We start from the raw sequence: 26,456 nt of genomic DNA on the forward strand, positions 1-26,456 counted from the left end.
CTTCTTTCCTCCTCTCAGCCCTGAAACTGTCACCTGGAGAATACCCAGTGGCTCTGCCTAAACCCTCTCAGGTCGGTCGTTTCTCCCCCTTACAAAAATCATTAAGACTTTAGAGTTTGTCCCCCGCTTGGCTCCAGGCTAAAAGGGAAACTGCTGGGGAGGTGGGGGAAGCCAGGCAGCTTGCAGGCACTCCTCCAGCCAGAGAGTTAGAAGCTGGACAGAGCACCTCCGGCCCCTCTCCAGGCTGCAGCGGCAGCCCAAGCTCCTCCCCAGCACACAACACACTCGGGCTCGCTCCAAACCCGACTCCAGCTGCCGGCGCCTGTGCCTTTAAATTGCTGCTTTCTGGAGGGTGCATCTCAGGGGGAGGTGGGAGGGAGGGAAACATCTTCATACAGTCTCCCTCCCCCCTCTCCTCCAAGACTCTCCGGGGTTTAGAGAGTGATTGCTTCCCAAAAAGAATCTCCTTCAGCAACCCGGCAGGCAGGCAGGCTGAGGCCCTCCGGAGCCCCAGGCGAGCTCGAGCAGGAGCCAGTGGGGTTATCTGTGTCAGGATCACTTCCAGGGGAATAGTTCTGGCCCCCTGACTGAGAGGGACGGGGCAAAGAAGAGAGAAGAGGGGAGGGAGCACGCCAGTCCTAGCCCGGACCCCTCAGGTTCCCTTCGAGAGCTGCCCGAGCAGGAAGAAGGATCTGTACTTTCGGCGTTCCTGCCCAGGGTATCCCCTCTCACCTTGGCAGCCAGGCTGAGAAAAGGACTCCAGGGTCCCCACAGGATGACAACTCTCAATCCAGCAACCCTCTCTTTCCTTCTCCTCTGGACCCTGCCAGGGCAGGTCCTCCTCAGGTGAGCTGAGTGGGGGTGAGAAGGAGATGCATGCAAACACGGGCTGGGGAGGGGGGCAACTGGGGCTCTGGCAGAGTTTCCTTGAAGTTTGCCAAAAGCCCACGGATAGGATGGCTCCAGAAGCGGACTCACCCATCTCCACTGAGATCCCAGGAGCCTTTCGTGAAGGATGTCAAAGCCCCAGAGGTGATGGGAAGGCTTCTGCATGGGTAAGAGCTTCCTGGGTCAGGGTAGGGGCTAGGGAGTGAGCCCCTGAACAGAAGCCATCTGTCCTGCCCTCCGACCCTATCTCCCTCCCAACTTGACCACATGCTCCTCAGATCCTTAAAAATAACACCAACCTCTGCCAGCTGCTCACCCAAAAGGTTACAACGAGCCAGGATTTTCCCCAAACCACATTAGGATAAAGCCGGGCTGATCAAAGCTGGGCCCTCTGCACTCTCCCTACCCTGCCCAAGGGACACCTGGCTGCTCCCTGGAGTGGTACTATGTGACCATGATTTCCTGGGCTTTGGGGGCTGGGGGGAAGTCTAGGTGGACAGGGGATGCTGGAGGAAAGATGGCTGTGCCCTGGGCTGCACTGGTCAGAAGAGTGCCTCCCAAGGTGGAGGTGGGTGAGTGCCACCGCAATATCATCCTCCTCTTCATTCAGGGAGCACCCCAGGATTGCTTGCCCCTGAGGAGCCTCCTTCTCATGTGCTGGCAGACACATGAGTGGGCAGGCAGGCAGGGATTCAGTGGCATTGGCAGGGAGCAAATAAACTTCTTCAGAGTGAAAAGGAGCCCAAAGTAGTATAGCAATGGCATCTCAACTGGAGCTGATATGAGGATGCAGGCAGAAGGGGACACCCAACTGGCATTTGCTGGCCCTGGTGCAGGGGAAATTATACCAAGGCCCAGGCTTTGATGGCAGCAAAGCCCTCTTGGTGATTAGAGCAAAGTGAGCCCTTAGGAAGCCTTGAGTTCAAGTCCTTCATTGAACTTATGGAAACTGAGGCCTAGAGAGGGCAGGTGACCTGACTAAGGTCACTCAGGCACCCAATAACAGAATTGGCGTTCTCCCCTCTACCCCATCCAAGGGCCTTCCATGAGAAAGATTTCCAGCTCTGGAACCTCCTGAGTCCTACCGGTGTTTAGAACTTTCCAGGAGTGAATGGGAGAAAGGAGAGTCTACACACTGTGACTCTGCTCTCTGGTCCACAAATGAGGTAGCCTTGGAAAAGATGGGCTGCCACGGGGGTTGGAGCCCAAGACAGCTGAGTTCACAGCCAGTCCCAGGGTCCTGGGGCTGGGGCCAGTGGGAGAGATGACATGAGAGTGGAGCTGAGGACGGTGGCAAGGGTCTGGCTGCTCCACACTCAGGTCCACATGGCCTCCCTGGGGGCGGGGGGCAGACAGCACGTGGCCAGCAGCAGCACCTGGCCAGTGTGGACGTCCCATGGTGAAGCCACGGACGACTTCTGCTTGCACCAGCGCCTCCTTGGATTTTCAGAGCATGCTTAAGCCACCTGCTCTGGCAACCCCTGCTCAGGGCCAAGGTGGCCTCTGTTCCCAGGGTAAGAGCTTCCTCTTGCTCTTGGGATCCGAAAATGTAGGACTCTAGGGGTCAGAGTGAGGCTGCCACTGACCTTCCCCAACTCTGGTTCCTCGGCAGCCTGCCTGGGGCTGCTCATATCTCAATACTGTAGTAGATAGACTTAGTTTTGTTTTAATTAATTAATTTATTTTAACTGGAGGATAATTACTTTACAATATTGTGATAGTTTTTGCCATACATCAACATGAATCAACCATAAGTATACATGTGTCCCCTCCCTCCTAAACACCCTCTCACCTCCCTCCCCACCCCACACCTTCAGGTTGTCACAGAACACCAGCTTTGGGTTCTGTGTCATGTATCAAACTCCCACTGGTTATTTTACATATGGTAATATATATGTTTCAATACTATTCCCTCAAATCATCCCACCCTCTCCTTCTCCCACTGAGTCCAAAAGTCTGTTCTTTACCTCTGTGGATAGGCTTAGTTTTGAAGTCAAGAGCTCTGGGTGGGAATCTTGGCTTTACCATTTAGAAACTGTATGATCATGAACAAATTGCTCCTTCTTGCACTCCTCACCTATAAAAGGAGGATAATAATGGTACTTATTGAGAGGACTGATATGAGAACTCTGATAAAGTGTTTAGCGTGGTGCCTCAGCTACTTTTATTACTGTATCAATCACTGGCAGGTACATAGATTTACTGGGAAAGAGGAGCACACTGGCTCAAAGGAGACTCAGACCCAGGAGAGCAGTCACCTCACATCCCAGCACAGGGGAGCTGGCTCTAGTGATGACGGCAGGATGGAGCAGGAGGCACAGGGCCCAGCCAGGAGTCTAGCTTCAGCTCCACCCCTGCCCTCAAGCCCTTGCTGAATTCCTGGTCCCTGGTCTAGCTATTGGCTGGTAAGCAGACAAGCAGGCATATGGGAGAAACTTTGCTCCCCTTAGAAGAAAACCTGTCGGGGGAGAAGAGGGCTGGCCTCTAGGCTAGGCCAAAGCACCCTGGCCCCTTCCTTGAAATGAAGTTCTTAGGGAGATAAGATGGGAGTTGACCTTCGCAGCATGGCTTCTTTACTGGGAGTCTTTCCTTTGCTCCTAGAGCCCTGCTTTTTCCTGCCTATGTTATTGCGAAGGCAAGTTCATCTGCCTGCAGCCGACTGAACCGAGGTCCAGCTCAGAATGTAGCTTCTTGCTGGAGCAGAAGCCAAACTGCCCTCTCCAGAAGCTGAGTCCTAGCCCCTGAGAGATCAGCATGAAGGCCAAACAAATGAAACCAACTCTTAGGGATGTCACTTGCCCTTGAGCCCTTTCCATCCTTGGCTCGGCCAGATGTACAAAGTGTTGCCGCAGCCACATTAATTCTGTCATTCATGTTTGAATGTGTTCAAGACACTGTCAGAAAGAGAATGCTGGATAAGGCCTCAGCTGTGAGACTTTGGGCAAGTCATTCTTCTCTTGGTTAGTTAGTTGATTGATCTATCTATCTATCCATCTATCTATTATTTATGTATTAGATTCCATGTTTATATCTGAGATCATACAGCATTTGTCTCCATCTGACTTATTTGACTTAGCATAATGCTTTCCAAGTCTGTCCATGTTGCTGCAAATGGCAGAATTTTCCTTCTTTTTTATGACTGAGTAATATTCCACTGTGTGTGTGTATGTATATATCACATTTTCTTTATTCATTCATCTGTTGATGGACACTTGGGTGCAAAGAATGCTGCTATGAACATGGGAGAGGTGCAAATATCTCTTTAACACAGTAATTTTGTTTCCTTAGGGAAAAATACCCAAAGGTAGAATTGCTGGATCATATGATAGTTCTACTTTTAATATTTTGAGGAAACTCCATACTGTTTTTCACAGTGGCTGCACTGATTTACAGTCCCACAGATCACTCCTTCTTTGGAAGGAGTTTTCTCACTTGTAAAATGGATGTAACAGTTTTTGCCCCCATCACATGAGCGTTGTGAGAGCAAAAAGATCTAATATATGTGAAAGCAATTGTCTAGGACTGACTAGTGAGCTGTTGTGTTGGCTTACGGCTGTTTCTGTTCTTCTCATTTGCAAGTGGACATGCAGAAACCCATCTCCTAATCTCCTCACTGATATGGAGACCAGCCAAAGAGGGGTGGGAACAGGAAAGTGAAGGATCTGTAATAAAGGTAGAATATAACTGATCTCCAGCTTCTTAGGTGGTGCTGGTGGTAAATAACCTGCCTGCCAATGCAGGAGACATAAGAGATGTGGGTTCAGTCCCTGGGTCAGGAAGATCCCCTGGAGGAGGGCAGGGCAACCCACTCCAGTTTTCTTGCCTAGAGAATCCCATGGACAGAGGAGCCTGGCAGACTACAGTCTGTGTGTGCTCAGTCATGTCCAACTCTTTGCAACCCCATGGACCATAGCCCACCAGTCTCCTCTGTTAATGGGATTTTCCTGGCAAGAATACTAGAATGGATTGCCATGCCCTCCTCCAGGGGATCTTCCCGACCCAGGGATCAAACCCACGTCTTCTGCATTGCAAGTGGATTCTTTTACTGCTTAGCCACCAGAGAAGCCCCAGGCTAGAGTCCATGGGGTCACAGAGTTGGACACAATGGAAGCAACTTAGCATGTATGCACACACAACTGATCTCAGTGATTAACTCTCTCTCCTGTCCAGGGTGGCCTTGGCAAAAGAAGAAGTCAAACCTGGGACCAAGGGGTCCCAGCCCATGTCCCCCTCTGATTTCCTGGACAAGCTTATGGGAAGAACATCTGGGTATGATGCCAGGATTCGGCCTAATTTTAAAGGTAAGAAGTATTCATCCTACAAACCCTCCCCCTCCCCACTCACTTTGGGGACACTGAGCCACCCCCATTGCCTACCTTAGAGCCAGGAGGCTGGGGAACTCACAGCTCGGAAGGAGCATCCCCACCCCATCACCCTGGGTCTATGTGCCAGGCACTGCCTTCTCCCAGCATGGCCCTGGCCTCCAGCTCAGAGAGGCAGTCTTGGAATCTTCTCCCAGATTCCTGGAATGCTCTACCAATATGGCTGTGTTTTGCTACCCTTAGGCCCACCTGTGAATGTGACCTGCAATATCTTCATCAACAGTTTTGGCTCCATCACTGAGACTACCATGGTAAAGCATCTCCGTGCCCCCCACTTCCTCTGTAGTGTGAATAGGAAAAGCCCACCAGATAGCAAGCCAGTCTTTCCTCTGCCATCCTCTCCCTGTTTCAGGATCATGGCTAAAGCCATGGGATGTCCAAAGGTGGTCACTAGGAGTTTATCTTTCCCCAGCCCAGGGTTTTTGTGGCTAAAGGCAAACTAATCTAAGCAGCAGATGGTCGAATTTGGAAAATAGCTTGATGACTAGCACAGGCTTTTAATCAGAAAAGCCTGCATTCAATCTCAGACTCTACCATCTAATAGTTGTATGACTTTAGGCAGTTTTACTTAAACCTCTCTTTGTCTCAGTTTCCTCATCTGTAAAATGGGAATCATAACAGCACTCTCCTCTCAGGGTTGAGGTGAGATTTAAATAAGATGATGCATATGAAGAAAGCACTTAGCAAAGACTCAGGCACATAGTAAGAGCTTAATAATTGCCTTTTCCCTTCCCATCTTTGCCATATCAGGCCAAGGCAGACTCCTTCTCCAGTGGAAAATGCCCACTGCCCCTGAGATGTGTTCCCAGCATTTTCCTCCTCATGGCCCTCCTGTCCAGGTAGGCTTGCTAGTCCCTACAATAACACTGCCTCTTATGGGCCCATCTCTGCCCTCTCCCAGGACTACCGGGTGAATGTCTTCTTGCGACAGCAGTGGAACGACCCACGCCTAGCCTACCGAGAATATCCTGATGACTCGCTGGACCTCGATCCCTCCATGCTGGACTTGATCTGGAAGCCAGACCTGTTCTTTGCCAATGAGAAAGGGGCCAATTTCCACGAGGTGACCACAGACAACAAGTTGCTGCGCATCTTCAAGAATGGAAACGTGCTCTACAGCATCAGGTGCAGCTGGTAGATGACCAGGAGAACTCGGGGCAAGGGGCAGAGGCTGAGGGCTGGGGGGAAGGTCCCTGTGCTGTGCTGAGTCCCACTCAGCCAGCCTGGCTTCTTTCTTCCTGTCCCTGCCAGGCTGACTCTCATTTTGTCCTGCCCGATGGACCTCAAGAACTTCCCCATGGACATCCAGACCTGCACGATGCAGCTGGAGAGCTGTAAGTGTCCCTAGAAAGTCACAGAGCGATGCCTGAGATCCCAACTAGGCAACCCCATGCTGTGATATTCCAGACAGGAGAAGGGCAGCCCAGAGTGGTGACAGACTTCCCCAAGCATACATAGTCAGCTCTTGGCCCAGGTAAGACTAGAAGCCAGAGTTCCTGAACACCCAGTCTAATGTGCTTTTCCATTCCCTCGCTATTTGCAGGGAATAAGGTACCAACCTTATATACCAGTGTGCTTGGGCTGGATGTGGAGGGCCATTTGAGGAGTACCTCCTGTGTCCAGAGATATGTTCCCTCTCACAGTGCCTGCAGTAATTCTATCTTTACTTCCTTTGAGTTAACATAGTCAAGATGCCTATGCAAATCCAGAGTTAGCAGGGATGGGCAGTCTTTGAACCCTGATTCTTTGTGAACATAGGCAATTTTTTTTATTGAAGTATAGTTGATTTGGACTTCCCTGGTAGCTCAGCTGGTAAAGGGTCCACCTGTAATGCAGGAGACCCCGATTCAATTCCTGGGTTGGGAAGATCCCCTGGAAAAGGGATAGGCTAGCCCAGTATTCTTGGGCTTCCCTGGTGGCTCAGACAATAAAGAATCCACCTGCAATGCAGGAGATCTGAGTTTGATCCCTGGGTTGGAAAGATCCCCTGGCAGAGGACATGGCAACCCACTCCAGTATACTTGCCTGGAGAATGGACAGAGGAGCCTGGTGGGCTACAGTCCATGGGGTTGCAGAGAGTCGGACACAACCGAGCAACTAAGCACAGCACAGCACATAGTTGATTTACAATGTTTTGTTAGTTTCAGGTGTACAGCAAAGTGATTCCATTATATATGTATTATTTTCCAGATTCTTTTCCATGATAGGTTATTAAAAGATATTGAATATATTTACCTGTGCTATCCAGTAGGCCTTTGTTGTTTATCTATTTTACATATAGCAGTGTGTACAGATTACTTTTATAGAGAGGTGAGAGAGGACAGTTCTAAGCATAGGACAGTGCCAAGAGTACCAAGGTCAGCCAAAGGCTACCAAGGGCATGGGGTGACAGCCTGCAGGGGCTGTCCCAAGTACAGAGAAGCTAAAGGATGACAAGGCTGGACATCGCCCATGTCCATTTCTTTTCCATTTCCTGGGCAAGTGAGACTGCGAGATCAGGAGTTATGCATTTGATCCTCAGAAAAGTCTTGTCAATCTGTTTCTAACATATAACAATAGTGATGGATAGAATTTGTCCTATGTGGTCCGCTTTTTAGAGTTCATAAACCACCTTCACGTCCAAGTCCTCATTACCTTCTCTGAAATGTAAGTGGAATATTTTAGAGAAGAGGAAGTGACTTGCCTAAAGTCACAAAGCTACTCTGGGCCAAGGCCCTACACTGAACATCTGTGAGCCTTGGTGTTTCTGCTCCCATTTCTACCCAACATGTGAATATAGTCATCTATGTGGCAAGAGCCTTCACGAAATTCATGAGCAACTTGGCACTTTTGATGTTAGCTCTCACTTTGCCCCAATTCAGGGCCCTGGCTAGGAGTCTGTGGTATGCACATTGGCCCATGCATGGCTGGCAGGGTATAAATAGCTCTCTCCTCTCTGGAGTGAGGTGGCAGAAGCCCCAGCTCCAAGGCTGGCTCAGCTCAAGGTATGTGGTCAGTACACATGCTTACTCCCCTGGGTTTGAGATGGGGCAGGAGGTTCCCAGCTGGGTTCCTTGACATCTTTCCAAGCCTTTTGATGTGCTTTCTAGGTCTGCCAGAATAATTTCTCTTTGGGACTTTCTAATGCTTGAGAAGAGGAATCTGAAATCTTTCTGATTTACCCACTTAGGCTGGGCACATGAAGCAATTGATCAAGCACCCTCTTCAGAACGGTTTTTTTTCCCCAGATGAGCATGATAAACCTACTAAAACCCAGGCCTTATTTTTCATCTGTTATTTCCTGCCAGTTCTAACCCTGTCCCAACCAACACCCACACTCTGCAGCCCTCTGCCATCTCTTTCACTTTCAGTTGGCTACACCATGAATGACCTCATGTTTGAGTGGCTGGAAGATGCTCCTGCTGTCCAAGTGGCGGAGGGGTTGACTCTGCCTCAGTTTATCTTGCGGGATGAGAAGGATCTAGGCTATTGTACCAAGCACTACAACACAGGTAAAAAACCTAGGATCTTACTGGCTGTGGGCTGCATGAAGGGCCTCCAGATGGGAGGGAAAGGGGCAAAGCAGCTGGCCTCTATTGAAGGTCCAATCTGTGCCCGATGGCGTGTGAAGTTTCTTATATGTTTTATCTCATTTTGGTAGCGGTGATCAGCCCCATTTCTCAGAAAGAAAAGACTGAGGTTCTAAGAAATTGAACCAGTTATCCAAGTCCCACAGTTAGTAAATGACTGATTTCAAATTCAAAGCCCATGTTCCACCACCAAAGCCCATATTCTTGTCCCTATCACATGCTGCAGAACAAATGAGCCTGTGTCAGTGAGTGGCAGGAGTGTTCCACCTGTCCTGGGGCCAACTTCATGTGGAAAGTGAGGAATTTCTACATCTGGGAGTATTAAATGACTACATTGAACCAGGAGAGAACAGAATTCAGGGCACAAGCTGGTTTACTGTCCACACCCACTGCCACTGTCTCCAGTGCCCAAGTCTCATGAATTGACTTGGTTTCCCAGGTGTGAAAACTGGGTCGGGAAATGAAGAGTGGCTGCTTTTCCAGCTTGAGCACCTTCCTTTTGCAGCTTCCCTAATCGCTGCAGGTTCCTCATTTCCACTGACCGTTTGGCTGTTGTGAAGAGCTATGACGCTGAGATAGGGGCCACAACCTGAAGAAGGGAGATCCTGGGTTCCTTCAATGGTGTGCTGATATGCTTTGGATGCAAGCCTATGAATATGTGTTTGTGTATATGGGGGTGCAAGTAGTTGGGGAGAGGAATGAGTCCGTGAACTTAGAAAATGCTGGTGGGAGTGGAAATTGGTGTAAACTTTTTCAGGAAAAAAAAACTGGCAATTTGTATATAGACTGATAGTTTTCAAACTTTGGTGTGCATCATATTTCCCTGGGGAGCCTGTTAAAATATTGATTCCTAGGTTCTACCTCTAAGAGATTCTGATTACATGTGCTTTGAGTGATGCCCAGAAATCTGCATTTGAACACAAATCCTGAGGATTCTGATGCAGGTGGTCCAGGGTACACACTGAGAAACTTTAGTCTGGAATCTAAATTTTTTCCCTACCTGTTGATCCAGGAATTCCACTCCTTGGAATTTATTTTAAGGAAATATTCCAAAAAATCATATTGACTTTAGACCCCAAGAGGGCTCCTGGGTCACTGTTTATACTAGCAAAAACTCAGAACTGCTCTTAATATCTACTGATAGGGCAGAAGTTAAATAAATTACATAGCATATCTGCTTGCTGGGATAATATCCAGAGGTTTAAAAGGATGCTTGCAAGGCACTTATATCAACATTGGAAAATACAAGTGGAAAAGGTTAAGATTCAAAGTTGTATACACAGAATGATTTTATTGTGGTGAAAGAAACAAACCAAAAGCATTTGTTTAAAGATCCTGGAAGGGAAAAAAAAATCCTGGAAGGAAATAGCACCAAGTGTTTCTGAAGCAGTGTGAGAAGAGCAAGAACTTTGGAATCAGATAGAGCTGAGTTTGAATTCTGGCCACACTATTTACTAGTTGGGAACACTCAAGAAACATAACTTAATCTCTTTGAACTTCATTATCCCTACCTGTAAAATGGGAAATAATAATTTTACCTGCCCCAAAGAGTTGTTATGGGGTTTAAATGAGATAAACTATATAAAGTCAGGGCACTTAGTAGGGACTTGATAAATGTTAGTTTATGAATATTATTATTCCCTCTCTACCTTTCACATTTTTTCTATGCTAAACAAGTGTTAATTATGTCATGGAAAACAAAACCACTATCATCGGAAAGAAAATATGAATACCAAAAACACTTCATGGCTAGAAGCCTGGAGTGGGATGAAGTGAGATGGACTCAGGCAACAGTGGGAGATCACAGCATCACACACATGACAAAGTCTTAGTCATTGATGAAATCACTAACCTTGAGGAATCAGACAGGCCTGCTAAGAGCAAGACTGGGCCACAATAAAAGAAAAATATACACATTCCCTGCTTTTTGCCTTGGTTATCCTAAGCATCTACTACCAGGGGAAGCTCTGAGCTAGTGTTTTCTTAGCCTTGGGGCGTGGGAAGCAGGGTAAAGTGAAGGTGACTGGCAGAGGAGGAGAGTATTGGTACATGTGCCCAGGGCCAACACGCTTTTTGTTGGTGGAATAGAACACTGCTGCCCAATGCTATCTGGGGACTCGCTGCCCACCATCCAGAGCTGGTCTCTTTTGGACATTGTCTCCAGATATTTGCTATCCAGCTCTTCTTACTTGCTTAAGACACAGGCAGTGTTTATCTCAGTGAATCATTGCTGGAGAGCTTCAGGGGTCCCAGCAAATACCAGCAAGAATGCTGAGATTGGAGTGGAGTCTAGGCTCATCGCTTTGTTAATCATAAGAACAGTACCAGCTGCCTAAGGGTTCAACACCTCAAATGCGTCATCTAACTTAATTCCTACAATTGCCCAGTGATGGAATGGATTTTGTTGGTATTCTAGTTTATAAACAAGGAAACTGAAGCTTTAAAAGCTTCGGTGTTTCACCTGAGGTCACACAGTTAGTGGACGGAAGCTCAGGAGTCAAATCCATCCAGCCTGGTTTTGGAGCCCTCCCACTCTTAATCCTCTTTCAGTACTGTCATGGGAAGGCCTTCTGCTGGCAACTAAAGTGCTTGGAGCAAGAGGTAAGGTCCCTGTTGGCTACTCTGAGAGCTTCATCAAAACATATATCTGGTACTCCCTGGGATCATTTTGAAAGGCTCAATTATTGACCAGCTTAGGTGCCCAGAGGCTGGCCCACAGAGATAGGGCTGCCCAACTCCTGCCTCTCAGTTTCAGCTGCTGGCTGGAGACCTGCGGCCTGACACCTCACCTCTTTCCTTGCAGGGAAATTCACCTGCATCGAGGTAAAGTTTCACCTGGAACGACAGATGGGCTACTATCTGATTCAGATGTATATCCCCAGCCTACTCATCGTCATCCTGTCCTGGGTCTCCTTCTGGATCAACATGGATGCTGCCCCTGCCCGAGTGGGCCTAGGCATCACCACTGTGCTCACCATGACAACTCAGAGCTCTGGCTCCCGGGCCTCTTTGCCTAAGGTGAAGAGACATGCCAGGGACCTTGCTTCCCACAGAGCTCCCCATTTACCATTCATTCCCCCATTCCTCCCACTGACTATTTTCCTTGGATTTAAAGTAGAGAAGAGCCATCAAGCAAGAGCAGGTGTCCTGCATTCTCTTCCCCTGGAACACACTACTAATAACATTAAAAACAGTGTGGAGACTGGGGTTGCAGATGCTGTCTGGGTAGGGAATGAGTAGACAGTGCTGACTTTGACTTTCATCAGGAAATACTAGCATGTCCAAGATCAAAAGACCCTCAGCTAGTAGAACGCCCCATTGCCTCATGGCACAGATGAGGGTATTACAGCCCAGAGAGATAGAATGACTTTCTCAAGGTCATGCTTCACAAGGAATAATCAAAGAAATACAAGGATTTTAAACTGACGTCTGTCTCTCGCTATGTCAGAAATCAGATACTATCACAAAGAGCTCTAGAGACTATGTCCCTTCTTTGGGGGCGAGAAAACTTTGAGGCAGCAAATAGCAATTAAAGTCAGTGGACTCAGATTTTCTAGGGCCAGGTGATATTTTGATTACACAGAGAGATTTATGCTGATGGGACTGAACCCAGGTTTTCCCTGCCTCATGTCTTAATGTACAGAATTTAGAGGTCATCACCTCAATGTCCTTAAAGTCAGCAAGGCTCTGAGACGATCAGGGAGCAAGCTAATTCATTCATTCAGTAAATATTTATTGAGCACATGCTGTGTACCAGGTACTGTACTATGCCATGGAGAAATAATGGAAAGCAAAAACAACACAGTTTTTACGGCTCTTATAGTGAATATATTCCCTCTTGCTCTGTTTTGTTGGAAACCAGGCCCTGTGATCTCATATCTCCCAGTGTTTATTCCTAAGAAGACTTTTACTGGGGACTTAAACAGGGGGTGATCTGGATACTCAGACTGAATTTACAAATTTCCTATATACTGGGGTGGTGGGGCAATAGTTGTTAAGAGTAGGAGATTAGAGACAGGAATTTTTTTTTTTTTTTTTGAGATAGGTAGATTTTTATTGAAGTCCCAGCCTCATCATTTACTAATGGTGATCTCAGGTAAAGTCCTGCTCAGTCTCCTCACCTGTAACATGGGAATATTACCTCTTCCATAGGGTTATTGCAAGAAATATATAAGATAATGTATTAACACAGAGAATGGTGTTTGGCACATAAAAACCACTCAATAATTGTTAGTTATTGTTATAATTATCAGGGGTCTAGGTGGAAAGGACTGGGTAGTGGACCTAGGCCTAAAGCAGCTGGTAGTACTCTCAATTATTTTTGAATCACCAGGAAACCTTTGAGATGATCCTAAGTTCCTCTAGGGACAGACAGTGACAAAGCTGAAATTAGGATCGTGTCACATGGAAAGTTGTCAGAGATAATTTCCTATACAAGCTTACCTCATTTTATTGCACTTCATTTTATTGTGCTTTGCAGATCTGCTTTTTTTCCCACAAATTGAAGGTTTGTGGCAACCCTGAGTTGTCAGATAATGGCTAGCATCTTTTTAGCAATAAAGTATTTTTAAATTAAGATATACATATAGTTTTTTTAGACATAATGCTATTGCACACTTACTAGACTACAGTGTATTTTAAATGTAACTTTTACAAGCACTGGGAAACCAAAAGATTTGTGCGATTTGCTTTATTGTAGTGATCTGGAATCAAACCCACAACATCTCTGAGGTAGGCCTGTAAATGTGTTTTCTAAATGACAAGCATATTGAAGAGGCTCTGAGAGGCAGACTGGGCTTAGGTGAAGGCTACAGGGCCAAGTGAGGCTGTAGTAATGGCCTTGCATGAAGACCAGAGGAAGAAAAGTAGTTCAGACCTAAGAACCCTTGCCCTAGTTTATTGCTGCTGCCATACAAGGAAATTCTCCTCTAACTCAGGGAGATGCTTCAGTTTATGCCTTATTCTTGCTGAGAGAACTCCTTTCTCCAGTCCCCTCCTGTGAGCAAACACCATCCATCTGCTCCCGGAAATCATTCTGTTTTCTCACAAAGAAAGAATGGACTTTACTGGAGGATTGTTTGGTTTTCTTTGGTTTGGGGGAGGGGTGTGGTATTTGGTACCTTCTCATCAGATTTTGATGACCTTTTCTTTATATATAGATAGATAGATAGATTTACAATGTTGTGCCAATCTCCGCTGTACAGCAAAGTGACTAGGTTATACATATATAGACATTCTTTTTTATATTCTTTTCCATTATGGTTTATCACAGGATATTAAATATAGTTCCCTGTGCTATACAGTAGGATCTTGTTCTTTATCCATGCTATATATACCCGTTTGTATCCACTAATCCCAAACTCCCAGTCCTTCCCTACCCCACCACCTCCCTTTTGGCAATAATAAGTCTGTTCTCTATGTTGATGACCTTTTCTTGGCCTCATTGGCCAATAGCAAAATACGCAGGCATAGACCCTGAACTAAAAATTTCATTGGCCAGCCCCATAGAGCAAGGGACTAAGTCAGAGAGCTTCTGCTCACTCTTGAGTTTGTGCAACTTTAGATTTCATGGGAGCCCCAAGGAAAAATATGAGACCAGATCAGGGGCTTTTGAAAGCCAACAGCAATCTCACCCCCAATACTATTCTAGTGTGCAGGATGAGAGCAGCTGAGGCTCACTTTGTAAGGGAACTCAACTGGGATGGCCACTTCCCATGCTACTGGAAGTTGCTCTTTCTTTGCCTTTATGAGGGCTAGGGCTCCTAAAGGTACCCATCATTGTTTCTTTGCCAGGTTCTTGATCTATACAACTTCCAGTTGGTTCAGTGTATAATGGAGGGTTAAATGGAAGTTCCTACTAGAGACTGACAGATTAGACCTAAAGTTGCAGCAGGGAGGAGAGACCCAATTCTTTCAAAATCCTGTCATCTAAATGGCCCACAGCTCTTGGGGCAGGTAGTAACAAAGAAGGCTAAGAGGGCAAACAGAACCAATAGAGACAAATACACCACCCACCTATTCATTAATTCAAAAGATACTATGTGCCAGGCTCTTAGCTAGGCACTGGAGCAAACATGATAGAAATAGTCCTTGCCACTGAAGAGCTTACAATCTAGTGAAGGAAAGAGCCAGGTATATTTGATGGATGCTCAGGTGTAGGTAACCTGGGCACATCCAGTAGGGGCAATCAACCCAGACTGGGATGATTAGGGAAGACTTCTTAGAGGATATGGTATCTAAAGTAGACATTTAAGTAAAGATCATCAAGGTGAAGGAGAGATACACACAAAGAGATGATCCCCTTGGGAGACAACTGAAATTGATCAGCAAGGCAGGGTCATAGATTGCAAGGGACAAGGTATAGCTGAAAGAAGTAGGCAGGAGCTAGGTGTCATGCTGAGGGGAGCACTGCCTGTATCAGAAAGATAGTGGAGAACCACTAAAGGGTTGTAAGCAGAGGAATGATATGATCAAACTTACATTTTGAAAACAATATTATGGCTGTTGTTTGAAGAACAGATTGGAAATGGCCAGCAGAGATGCAGGGAGATTGTTTAGGAAGCTGTTGCAATCCTTCAGATGAGCCAGGATAGTGAGTGGATGATTTCCAGAGATATTTAAGGTGCATTGTTGACACTTATTGTTAACAAGACTTTCTTCCTGCTTTTTAAGGTGTTCTTTTTCTTTTGATGGTCCAAAGCCCTTCGTGGACCTCCCCTGTCATTACCTCATTGTGGTTTTTCCTAGCACTTTCTTAACATCCCTGGGGGCACAGTGGGACTGGGAGATGGTAAATGAAATAGGAGGCCCTCTTTGTAGGTGGCAAAGTGGAAACACCAAGGGATGCTTAATCAGGGTTGCCTAGCAACCCACCACTATCATCTCAATAGAATTACCCTAAAAGAAATAGAGCAGAGTTTCTCCATCTTAGCACTATAATCATTTTGGGTGAGATCATTTTTCTTTGTTGTGTGGGTTGGCAGGGGGAGGGGTGGTGTCCTGTGCACTGTAGGATATTAGCAGCATCCCTGGCCTCTAGAAGACAGTTGCCAGCACCATCCTAAAACTGTGTGACCAAAAATGTCTCCAGACATTTTGAAATGCCCCTGGTAGGGGGAGGGGTGGGGAAATGGGTGTGGGGGTCAGCCCTGATTAAGAGCTGTTGAGGTGGAAGTTTTCTCTTGTGAGACATGCTCCTTACCAGGAGTGTGCAGCATCCTCAGTGTCCAACATAGCAGAGGCTAGTGAAAGAAGTTGCCTATTATAAATCCTACTCCTGCTGGGGAACCCCATAAGGTGAGCTTAGCCACTCAAAACTTTGTAAGAAGGTGATCTGATTGAGGAAGTGGAAGGACTTCATAAACCTGAATTCTGCCCTCTGGTCCCCTCTGGTCCCCTCTGCCCTCTGGTCCCCTCTGGTCCCACCCAGCCACAATCCTGTTTCAAGAGAAGTGAGCATTTAATCTTCACAAAGGAAATGGGAGAGAAAAGTACAGTTATCTCTCAAGTGGCCCTGGGGGATTGCTTCCAGGATTCCTTGCAGATACCCAAAGCAACAGATGCTCAAGTCCCTTATGTTTCCCCTGTATCCTCAAATGCAGAACCCATGGATACAGAGGGCTGTTGGTACCTGAAAGCTACCAAGGCAGGTAGTAGAGGAGACCACTAGAGACTGGATAGGCAGAAGCCAGCATTCTTGAAATGACAGAAACATCCATAGCAGGGGGTGGATGGTGCACCCCATTGGGATCCCTACCCTGTCCTGCTCTTCATTGTGAGAGATGAGGCCCCTGCTCTCCACTCATTTCAAATCCTCACCAGGGTCTCTTGCAAAGAATGGCAGGGAAAAATCATAGGGTCAAAGGAAGTATAGACATGGAGGAAGGAAAGGAGGGAACTCATAGTCTGGTATTGAGACTGCAACCTAGGTAATTCGCAGCATCGCTGAATTGATGCCCAGAATCTCTAAGCCCTAGTGCCATCTTCTCACTGGGTAATCTTGGCTGACTTTTCCCTTCTAGACCTCGAATGTCCTCATATGTCTCACTTGGGAATAACACACCCTGCCCAATTACCACCACAGCTGTGTTACCCTAGAAGAGAACAGAAGGAAAAGAAATCCAGCATTCATATTCATTGCTTTTTATTCAAAGAAAAGAATCAGAAGAGGATAAGAATTAAAAGGATAATACAAAGCACAAGTTCAAAAAGGAGAAAGAAAGGAAGGAAAAGAAGTATAGGGAGGAAAAGTAGATGGAAGTGGAGGGTGAAGAGGGCAGAGGGGTGAAGCAGATCAGTCAAGTCTGATCTTTTTGACATAGTCCTTCAGATAATGGGACATATCAAGGAAAGCTTCTTTAAACACGAGAAGAAATTCAGGATAAAGCTGCAGAATAGCAGGCAGTTGATGCAGGCTGGTAATCCACGGCAGAGGCCATGAAAGAACTTGAGGAAGGTTGACTCTTCCATTGATGGATGTTGCAGGTGTCCTATGTGAAGGCAATCGACATCTGGATGGCCGTGTGCCTGCTCTTTGTGTTCGCTGCCCTGCTGGAGTATGCTGCTGTCAATTTTGTCTCTCGTCAGCATAAGGAATTCATTCGACTTCGAAGAAGGCAGAGGCGCCACCGCATGGTGAGCATAACTAGGGAGGAGCCCACTTCCTTTCTCCTTTGGACTCCTTCCTTTCTACTACTCCTCCCACAAATCAAGACTCAATCTAGACTGCAAGGACTAGACAGGCAGTCAGGAACCCTGGATTCTAGTCCTAGGCTGGTCACAAATAAGCTAAGTACTTCTACCTTTTTGATTCCATTTCTTTATCTGTCCAATGGGACATTCATTCCTGTAGGGCAGTCTAACAGAGTAAATTAACAGCATGGGAAGATTCCCCTGCATAGTAAGCACTGCAAATATATTAGCCAATATTAGAACCTTATCGACTGACTTACCACGAGATTGCTTTGAGAATTAGTAGTGGTTGCTCCTGACTCTCCTCCCACCAGAAGGAAGGTACCCCAGGTTGTCGTATACTGATTGGTGGTTAAGAATTCAAGTCAGGCATTGGTGCCTTTCTAGAGGAGCATTATAAAAGGATCCCCATAACTAGCTGGAATTGAAACACTACCACTTGCATCTTCTGGCTCTTTCATTTCTTCGCCTTGGTCTCCACTGGGTGCATCAGATTTTTTAGGAATGAGTTGTTATTTTCTCTCATTCTTGTTTGTGATCACCTGGGGAAGCAAAGTAGGGATCTTGTCCTCATGACAACAGAGGCAGTGCATCCTCCCCTCCCCCCCCCCCCCCCCCCCCCGCTCCCTGCCACCCCATTGCCCAGATGATAGGTGCTAGGTACACTGTCATAACAACAGTGCCTGGGCCACTGTCACAGAAGGAAGTGCCCAATTATGAGCAAAACTAAAAGCCTTTGCTGAGCTACATAAGGGGCACTTAATCATCAGACACACAAAATTCTGGCCTATCCTGAGCTCCAACTCCCTGTTTACTGCTTAATCTGGAGGCACTAAAGCACATATGATCTCTGGATGGGGAAAGAAAACAATGATCTATCTAAGAAAACTGGCTCTAGCTTGTTGGGGCCACTCTAACACTAAGGTTCTTCTCTCTTCCTAACAGCCCCACCTCCCATTTCAGCTGCTCCTGGAGTACCCTTACAATATGTCTGCACTAAATATATCTCAAAAGCTACCTCCGGGATTTCATGTTCCTTGCTAAGGTCCCTTTCTGCTGAGGGCAGGGTTCCTGTCTCATCTAGTGGTTGGTCGGAATTCATCCATTTTTTCCCGGCTTCAGTCCTTGAGTTGCGGTCTGGGAAACACGCCCTCTAGTGGAGTGATCCACAACTGTACCTCCTTGAGTAGGACCTATCAAAAGTCCTAAAAGCCTTTCCTATCCTAGGCAGAGGCTCAGGAGAACATATGGACTTGGCAGAAGGGCAAGAAAAGTAGGTGCACCCTTTTGTAAGTTAACTGCTCCCACCTCTTTAGCTGTGTCAAACCTGCCCACAGGTACCCAAATCTTATCTTTATAAGGGTTTTAATCTTGGTGCCTTCTCCATGCTTACCTTAGAAAATAACAGTCTGCCAACCCGTTCCAGACTTCTTTTCGCAGCTAAATTGCCTCTACAGGTGTCCTGGTAACAAAAGACTGCTGTGGTTGCTGTAGAGCTACTCCAGGGTGACAGTTGTCCCACCTCCTTCCCTGCACCTCTCCAACCTCCAACTCCCCACAGCCTATCTCCTCCTGGTCATATACCAGGTGATCCTGACCTCATAATGAATCCTGTCATAATCAGTGCTCAATTATTACATAGTTATAACAGCAGCCTGGGCCCTGCTTAGGCACCTGGATCCTGCCTTAAAGTGGCCCAGGCTTTTGATTAATGTAGATAAAACCTTAAAACCATTAACTGTATCATTAGTTCTGTCCCTTTTTGAGTTTCCTACAGTCATTGCTATCCCAGAAGTAATGTAGCTGAATTCTGGAGGTCACTGAGCAGGCTGAAAAAGTTGATACAGGGTTGATTCATTTTTAGAACCTCTCTCTGGACCCTGCTATTCCAGCTAGAGAAGCGATTTTCAGTCTGAGAGGAGCCCTCTTAAGGGAGAGAGAGACTCCATATGATTTTCAAGGATTCCTTAGCCAAGAGCAAGTTAGGAGTATTCTAGAAGTCAGTCAGCTGTTCACCAAGCTCCAGACTTCATCCTGTTCTTCTCAAATCCCAAATCTCAACCATCCATTTGCACTTTGTAGTGGTCTCCTTCCATGTCACAGTCTAAGATAGCTAATTTTTTTTTCCTAGACATTTCTGCTTTGTCTTCCTAGCTAGTCTAGAAGCCTCACAGAGAAGGGTCTGTTTCTCATTTTTTATAACCTCATCAGGCCCTGGCACTAGGTTCTGGACACAGCAGCCACAGAAACCAATCTACCAATCTTTGCAGACTTATCGGCAAGGACTCTCTTTCAAGATAGACAGAGGAAAAAGCCTTACCATTATCAACAGAATAGCTTGAGAAATGGAAGAAATTTAAAATACTGCCCAGTCCTCTCAGGAACTTGGTCCGAAAACCCTGCTTGCCTCTTTCCATTTCCCAGGACCCTTTCCCATTCTCCAATCGCCTCTCTTCACTTCAATATACATCACTCAATATCAATCCATCCTTCCCATCTTCATACCTCATCTCCCACACTGTGCATTCCCATCCCCACTTGATTTTGGAATATCTTTCCTCTCTAGTTCCCCAGCCTTCATCCCCTATAGATATCTGCCACAAAAATGCTCCATTTCAACAGCCATGGAAGCCACAGGAATGCTTAGTGTGCTTAGTCATGTCCAACTCTGCAACTCTGTAGACTGTAGCCTGCCAGGCTCTTCTGTCTGTGGGATTTCCCAGGCAAGAATACTGGAGTGGGTTGCCGTTTCCTTCTCCAGGGGGATCTTTCTGACCCAGGAATCCAACCATGTCTCTTGTGTCTCCTGCCCTGGGAGGCAGATTCTTTACCACTAGAACCACCTGGAAAGCATGAAAGCCACAAAGTGGAGTTTAGCTCTCCAACACACACACACACACACACACACCTCTGAATTTGGCCTAAATAAGCAGTACCCAAATTCAGGACCCTCACCCTTTAATTTTAGTCCAGTCATCTTTGCTACCCCAACTACAAGTGGTACAATATGTTTAAAAAAATTTTTTTAAGAGCCCAGGATGACATACTATTGGCCGTGTTTTTTCTCTCCTGTGGGAAACAGCTTTTTCCAACTTGAAGAATAGTTCCAAATAATTCTGTTTAGGTTTACTGTGACTGGAGAAAAGGGAAAATAATTAGATATACAGAAACAGAAATAGCAAAAGTTGGATTTAACTTTCTCTTTCAGAGCTTTTTGCAAACAAATATATTCCATGCTTGTATCCTCTAGCTATATACCTACAGAGATTAGGATGAGCAATGGGGAACAGGGAGTCTGAGGGACTCTGAACTAGAAAGCAAAAGAAAACTTCATTTTATTTACTCCCTCATTTTTCACTTCAGTTCAGTTGTTCAGTCATGTCTAACTCTTTGCGATCCCATGGACTGCAGCACACTAGGCTTCCCTGTCCATCACCAACTCCTGGAGCTTACTCAAAGTCATGTCCATTGAGTCAGTGATGCCATCCAACCATCTCATCCTCTGTTGTCTCCCTCTCCTCCTGCCTTCAATCTTTCCCAGCATCAGGGTCTTTTCCAAGGAGTCAGTTCGTTGCATCAGGTGGCCAAAGTATTGGAATTTCAGCTTTAGCATCAGTCCTTCCAATGAATATTCTGGACTGATTTCCTTTAGGATTGACTGGTTTGATCTCCTTGCAGTTCAAGGGACATTTTTCACTTACTTGGGAGTTATTTTGTTTACCTCTGGTTCTCAATCTGTAAAATGGATCCAGCACAACCTGTCATGAAGAAACAGTGTGAAAATGAACTACAGAATACAGGTGAGGTGAGCCAAGGCCTATGGTGACAGGTTGTATAAATAACTTAGACAACAGAGCTGAGGTCTCCCTATCACAACTCAGGGTCAAAGCATCACCACAAGGGTGAATTGCCTCTGGCCTACACAGGTACAGGGCTTCTCTGATGGCTCAGGGGTAAAGAATCCACCTGCTATGCAGTAGTCACAGGAAACGCGGGTTCAAGCCCTGGGTAGAGAAGATCCCCTGGAGAAGGGAATGGCTACCCACTCCAGTATTCTTACCTAGAGAATCCCAGGGACAGAGGAGCCTGGTGGGCTACAGTCCATAGCGTTGCAAAGAGTCAGGAATGACGGAACTGACTTAACATGCATGCACACATGTACAACTCTCTTCACAGAGGCTGGCAAAATCAAGGACTGGGTAGCAAGGCTCTCTGGTGGGCAGACTTAGCTTTCCCTATGCCAAGGATGCCATTCTTTCTAAGGGGCCTCAGGCCATTGTGCAGGAGTGGGGCAAGAAACAGTCATTTTTTCTGCCAGGCACTCTGTAGCTAAGATTCTCTTCTGAGTAGACTCTTCAGTTTGAGATCCTGAGAGGATGCTGGCTTCATGAGAACAAAGCCATTCCCTGTCCTGTATTCCACATGTGGCTCATCAGTCCATTCATTCATTCAGCTAATGTCTACTGGGTGCCTATCAGATGCCAGCTCTGTGCTAGGCACTGGGGACACAGCGGTGAGCCAGACTGACGTCCTTTCCCACGTATGAGCCTACAGCAGATAGAGAAAGAGATAGGATCTGTTGACAAATCTCTGACCTGAGCTTGTCCACCTCTGATGCCCAGTGACAGGCTAGACCTTCTAGTGCTCTCATAATCAAGGATTAATGAGACCAACCACACCAATATCTCACTGACAAAGCCACTTTTAAATGGGTTACTATAATTATAGAGGTCCCATGATAAAGATCCTATGATGTCCTTCTAACTGCATGGCATGTGTAAAATCTACTTTATCTACATTTTATGTATATCTGTCACATCCATTCAATACATGTGCCTTATTCTGTTTAGTACTGAAAGTCCTAAGTATCAGGAAGACCTCAGTTCTGGGCAAACTGAGAAGATAGTTGGTACCATCCCACAAGAGGTTATTTCTTACATAGCTGAAGCTTTTACTGCTATAAACATTGATACTTTAAAAAATTATAATCATCTTTGAATGAAGTATTCCTAGGTTGTGGTATATACTTACCTGTCCTATGTCTAATTTCCAGGTTGTGAACCACCACTTGTGATGGCAGTGTGTCCTTTAGAAGGAGACAAAATGGGGCAGGTTGCGGTTGTATAGAAATCAACAATAAATAGGCTCTGAGTTAGGCCCTGAAAGACTCTTATATGAGTAAAGTTCTATTGATCACTTGGGGGCTTTGGTTCTCTCTCTTTTTCCTCTCTTTCTCTCTCTCCATCTCTCTATAGGTCTCTATCCACGTATCTTTCTGGCCTTACCTCCTGACTCCCAGCTGTGTTGTAGTTACTTAAGGTTGTCAGTTGTCATTTTTATTGGACAAATGAACTTTGTATAGTCTGCTACATTACTTAATGCTTAGATAAAATTTACCTCTTCAGTGTTAAAGTGTTCATCAGAATTCATGTACTGCACATGAATGGAATGTGTATTGGGTAATAAATGTTACCCTAGAAGCATACACATCTGCAAGAGCGTAATCAGCTTTATCCTAATTCGGATAACCCACTAGGTTATTTAAAACTTTTGGAATTTTCAGATATAAACATTTTTTTAAAGATACTTTGTACAAGGAGAAATAATTCTGCAGCTTTTGGAAGTCATTAAAGTCAAGTTTCCAAGTCTAACTATCTCAGCTGTGCTTTCTAAAGGTTTCATTGTTCTGTTTATTCGGTTTATTACCAGTCAGAGATAACTTGACATTGAGATGTGCCTCTCACAGTAAGTTGGCACTTTCCTGGGTTTTAGATGGCTCTAAATGATGCTATGCATTTTACAAAGGCAGTTCAAGGCTTATCTGCAAATGGAATCATAAACATAGACCATACATACCACGTATAGCTGCTTAGCTTACATCTATCTCGTGAATAGTTTTGTGACCGTAAAAAAGCATGCAATGAGCCTGTGTACCCACCTACCCTGTCTGCATAGCATCGCCTGAGATATTTGTGTGGTGTGGTCTCTATTCTTCTACTTTAGAACTGCGACCTCAAATTCTGCCTTTTCTTCCATGTAATTCCAGGAGGAAGATATCATCCATGAAAGTCGCTTTTATTTCCGTGGCTATGGCCTGGGCCACTGCCTGCAGGCAAGGGATGGAGGTCCAATGGAAGGTTCTGGCATTTATAGCCCCCAACCTCCAGCCCCACTTCTAAGGGAAGGAGAAACCATGCGAAAACTCTACGTGGACCAGGCCAAGAGGATTGACACCATTTCCCGAGCTGTCTTCCCTTTCACTTTCCTCATCTTCAACATCTTCTACTGGGTTGTCTATAAAGTGCTACGGTCAGAAGATATCCACCAGGCACTATGAATAGGAGCTTAAGAGTCCAGTTGTTGGCTTCCTGCTTTCTCCTTGTGGGCTTTCCCTCTCCAGTAGATTCCATCAAGGACTTGGACAGCTCCTTCCTGATCTCGCACTCAGAACTTCAACAGCCAATCCCAAAGCTATGTGGAGCTACAATGCATGGTGCCAATGGTGGCTGTACTTAGAAAGATGGCTCACCTATCTTCATCCAGATTTTCTCCATACTATTCCATTTCTCATGAAAGTAAGGTTTGGCTGTGTTCTTGTGGCCAGGATAACCCTGACTGGAGCTTCTCTGTTTTTCAGTTCTCTGGTAGAGGATATTCAGAACACTGCTACTAGATTCTGGCATTTATCATTCTTAACCTGCACCAATCTTTCCCCTGCCACCTCCTACCCAGAGTCTGACCTTTACCATGCCCTCTGTCCGTCTAACCATGGGTCAAACAGGAAACTTTCCCATCCACAAGTGCTGCCCTGTGTGACTTAGTCAGATTTCCTTGACCCTGGGAGGAAGACAAGGGGACAGACTCCCCACTACTCAGTGAGATTGAACAGTCATCGGCTACACTGGGGTAAGGCGTTGCTATACAACCCAACAGAGAGGTTTTCAAGTTTCCTTGGAACCTCAACACTGTTAAAATGGGGTCAGGAATCTTAGACTCTCAGAAAGATCACCTTTCCAGATCAACCCAAATTTCCTGACCTCAGAAATATTTGTTGTATTCCCTAACTAGCTAGCATCATGGCAGGGTGTGTTTGACTGCTGTGGAATGAAAAAGAGAAAGATGCTTAGTCTTTAAGAAAGTTACTTGATGCTATAAAGCTTTCAAGAAAAGTGAGCCTAAGGTGGTAGGGCCGAGGAGGATTAGAATACAGAAACTATCCTCAGAGAGTCTTCTGTTGCCTGCACTTTTGTTTCTTCTTTTCTCTAAAATCTCTGTATTTCCCAGGACCTCTCATTTCCAACTTGCTCCTTCACCTCCTTTTAGTGAGCAAATAATAATGCCATGCAACCTTACCCAGGATAAAGCGGCCTACGAGGCTCCTGGGAAGGAACTAGGTATATAGAGGATCCCTATACTGGACAAACATTGACTTGGCCAAGCTCAGGATGGAGTTGTCAAAGTTAGAAAACCATAATTTGGACGTACTTCTTAATGCTTCTCATTTCCCTTCTCTTTCCACAGTGAGGAGGTGGAGCAGTCAGTTGAAGCTTCCAAAAAATATCAGAATAGAGAGAGTGTGTCAGGCCTGACACTGGGACATGGGGAAGCATGGGTCTGGTACTCTGAGTCCTTTGAAATGATCCAACTGGGAAGAACTGTAAAAGGGAAGATTAAAGTGCAGGGCTAAACAGCTGGAAGACAGAAGTGATCAAACAATCTCTTAAACATCTTGTCTTTTTTTTCTGGATCTAGAATAATTAACTATGGAAGTTCAGTCTCTCTCTCTCTGTTTCTCCCCTGCCTCATATCTTCCTCCCTCCCCTTCGCTCCCTCCTTTTCTCCCTTCCTCAGAAACAGGTGTTCAAAATTGAAAGTCAATAAATCCAATGACCAAAGCAGATCCTACAGACAAACCAAGAGCTCAGCTTTCTTTCCCCCTTTTTCCTATTGAGCTTGTCTGCCCTTTGCTCCTTGTGGAGATATTCCTCTTGTCTCTTGGCTTTGTGGTGAGCATTCTGGACTGACCAGGGTAGTTGGACCAGAAATTAATCTTATTGAAAATATTATTTATGGTGGCCAAGGCGATTCCAAACTAAAGGACTGGCTTAAGAAAGGAGATTAAATTGAGGGGGCAGAGAATTCCTATTTTCCCATTTCTGCCCAGGTAGTGCCAATCAATGAGCGGCCACAAGCAATACCCCTTTGAAAGGAGCAGAGAGTATCTCTTTGATACTCTCCATGGTCAGGCTGGGGTGTCAGGCTACTGCAGCCCGAAGGCGGGGGTAGTGGGGGGTGGACTATGGAGATGAGCCTATTGCACAGAGCTCTACTTGTTATAGATCTTGTCCAGATGGGCCAACTGCACAAATCCGCCCTGTTGGAAGTCTCAAGAACAATGCCCTGGAGACAGCTACAGCACTGAGCAATAGAGCCTGCCCAACTGGGACTCAGCTCAGGGCATCAGCTGGTGCTGGGAGCCAAAGAAGCCAAAGTACCAACCAACATAATAGCCCAAAGGAGTTCACAAAGCTGCTCAGAGGCAATGCCAGGTGGAAGGTACTGTCCCTCCCCATCGGAGCTGGCAAGTGGAGAAAGGAGACACAGGGTGTCAGAATCAGGTGCAAATGGCTTTCATTTTCCTCACCCTTCCTACACAAATATGGGGGCGAGGGGGGTGCTGGGTCTCACTGGGTCTGACACCTAGTAATCCATTCAGTCGTAGAATTCTTGAACTTTGACCCTTCATACAGTGAATTGGCAGGAGACAATAATGAGACTCATTTGGAGGTCACTTCTATCTACCCTCATTCTTACAATACTCACTGCTAGAGATCCACACTAGTTTCTGCCTGGATCATGTATGAAATAACTTTTAGTTTTAAAACAGCATATTTTCTAAAGGGGAACAAACTTCCTACATAAATAA

General features: G+C 46.0%; 1 protein-coding gene across 1 annotated transcript; it reads left to right on the forward strand.

The window, feature by feature from the left end:
• Positions 1-775: 775 nt before the first annotated feature.
• On the forward strand, positions 776-23,867 carry LOC136153635 (glycine receptor subunit alpha-4). The gene is made up of 9 exons (XM_065915638.1): positions 776-846; positions 5,059-5,189; positions 5,454-5,521; positions 6,172-6,395; positions 6,522-6,604; positions 8,621-8,761; positions 11,643-11,857; positions 17,324-17,473; positions 23,577-23,867. The coding sequence occupies exons 1-9, from the start codon at positions 776-778 to the stop codon at positions 23,865-23,867; spliced, it is 1,374 nt and encodes a 457-aa protein (XP_065771710.1).
• The last annotated feature ends 2,589 nt before the right edge of the window (positions 23,868-26,456 follow it).

This window comes from Muntiacus reevesi, chromosome X (assembly GCF_963930625.1).
Source record: "Muntiacus reevesi chromosome X, mMunRee1.1, whole genome shotgun sequence".
Lineage (NCBI taxonomy): Eukaryota > Metazoa > Chordata > Mammalia > Artiodactyla > Cervidae > Muntiacus > Muntiacus reevesi.

Bases quoted from the DNA above. Each gene is read 5' to 3' on its own strand.
- LOC136153635 (XM_065915638.1), top strand. From the start codon at position 776: ATGACAACTCTCAATCCAGCAACCCTCTCTTTCCTTCTCCTCTGGACC. The intron at 847-5,058 runs GTGAGCTGAGTG...TCTCCTGTCCAG, and splicing joins CCAGGGCAGGTCCTCCTCAG to GGTGGCCTTGGCAAAAGAAG. The intron at 5,522-6,171 runs GTAAAGCATCTC...GCCCTCTCCCAG, and splicing joins CCATCACTGAGACTACCATG to GACTACCGGGTGAATGTCTT.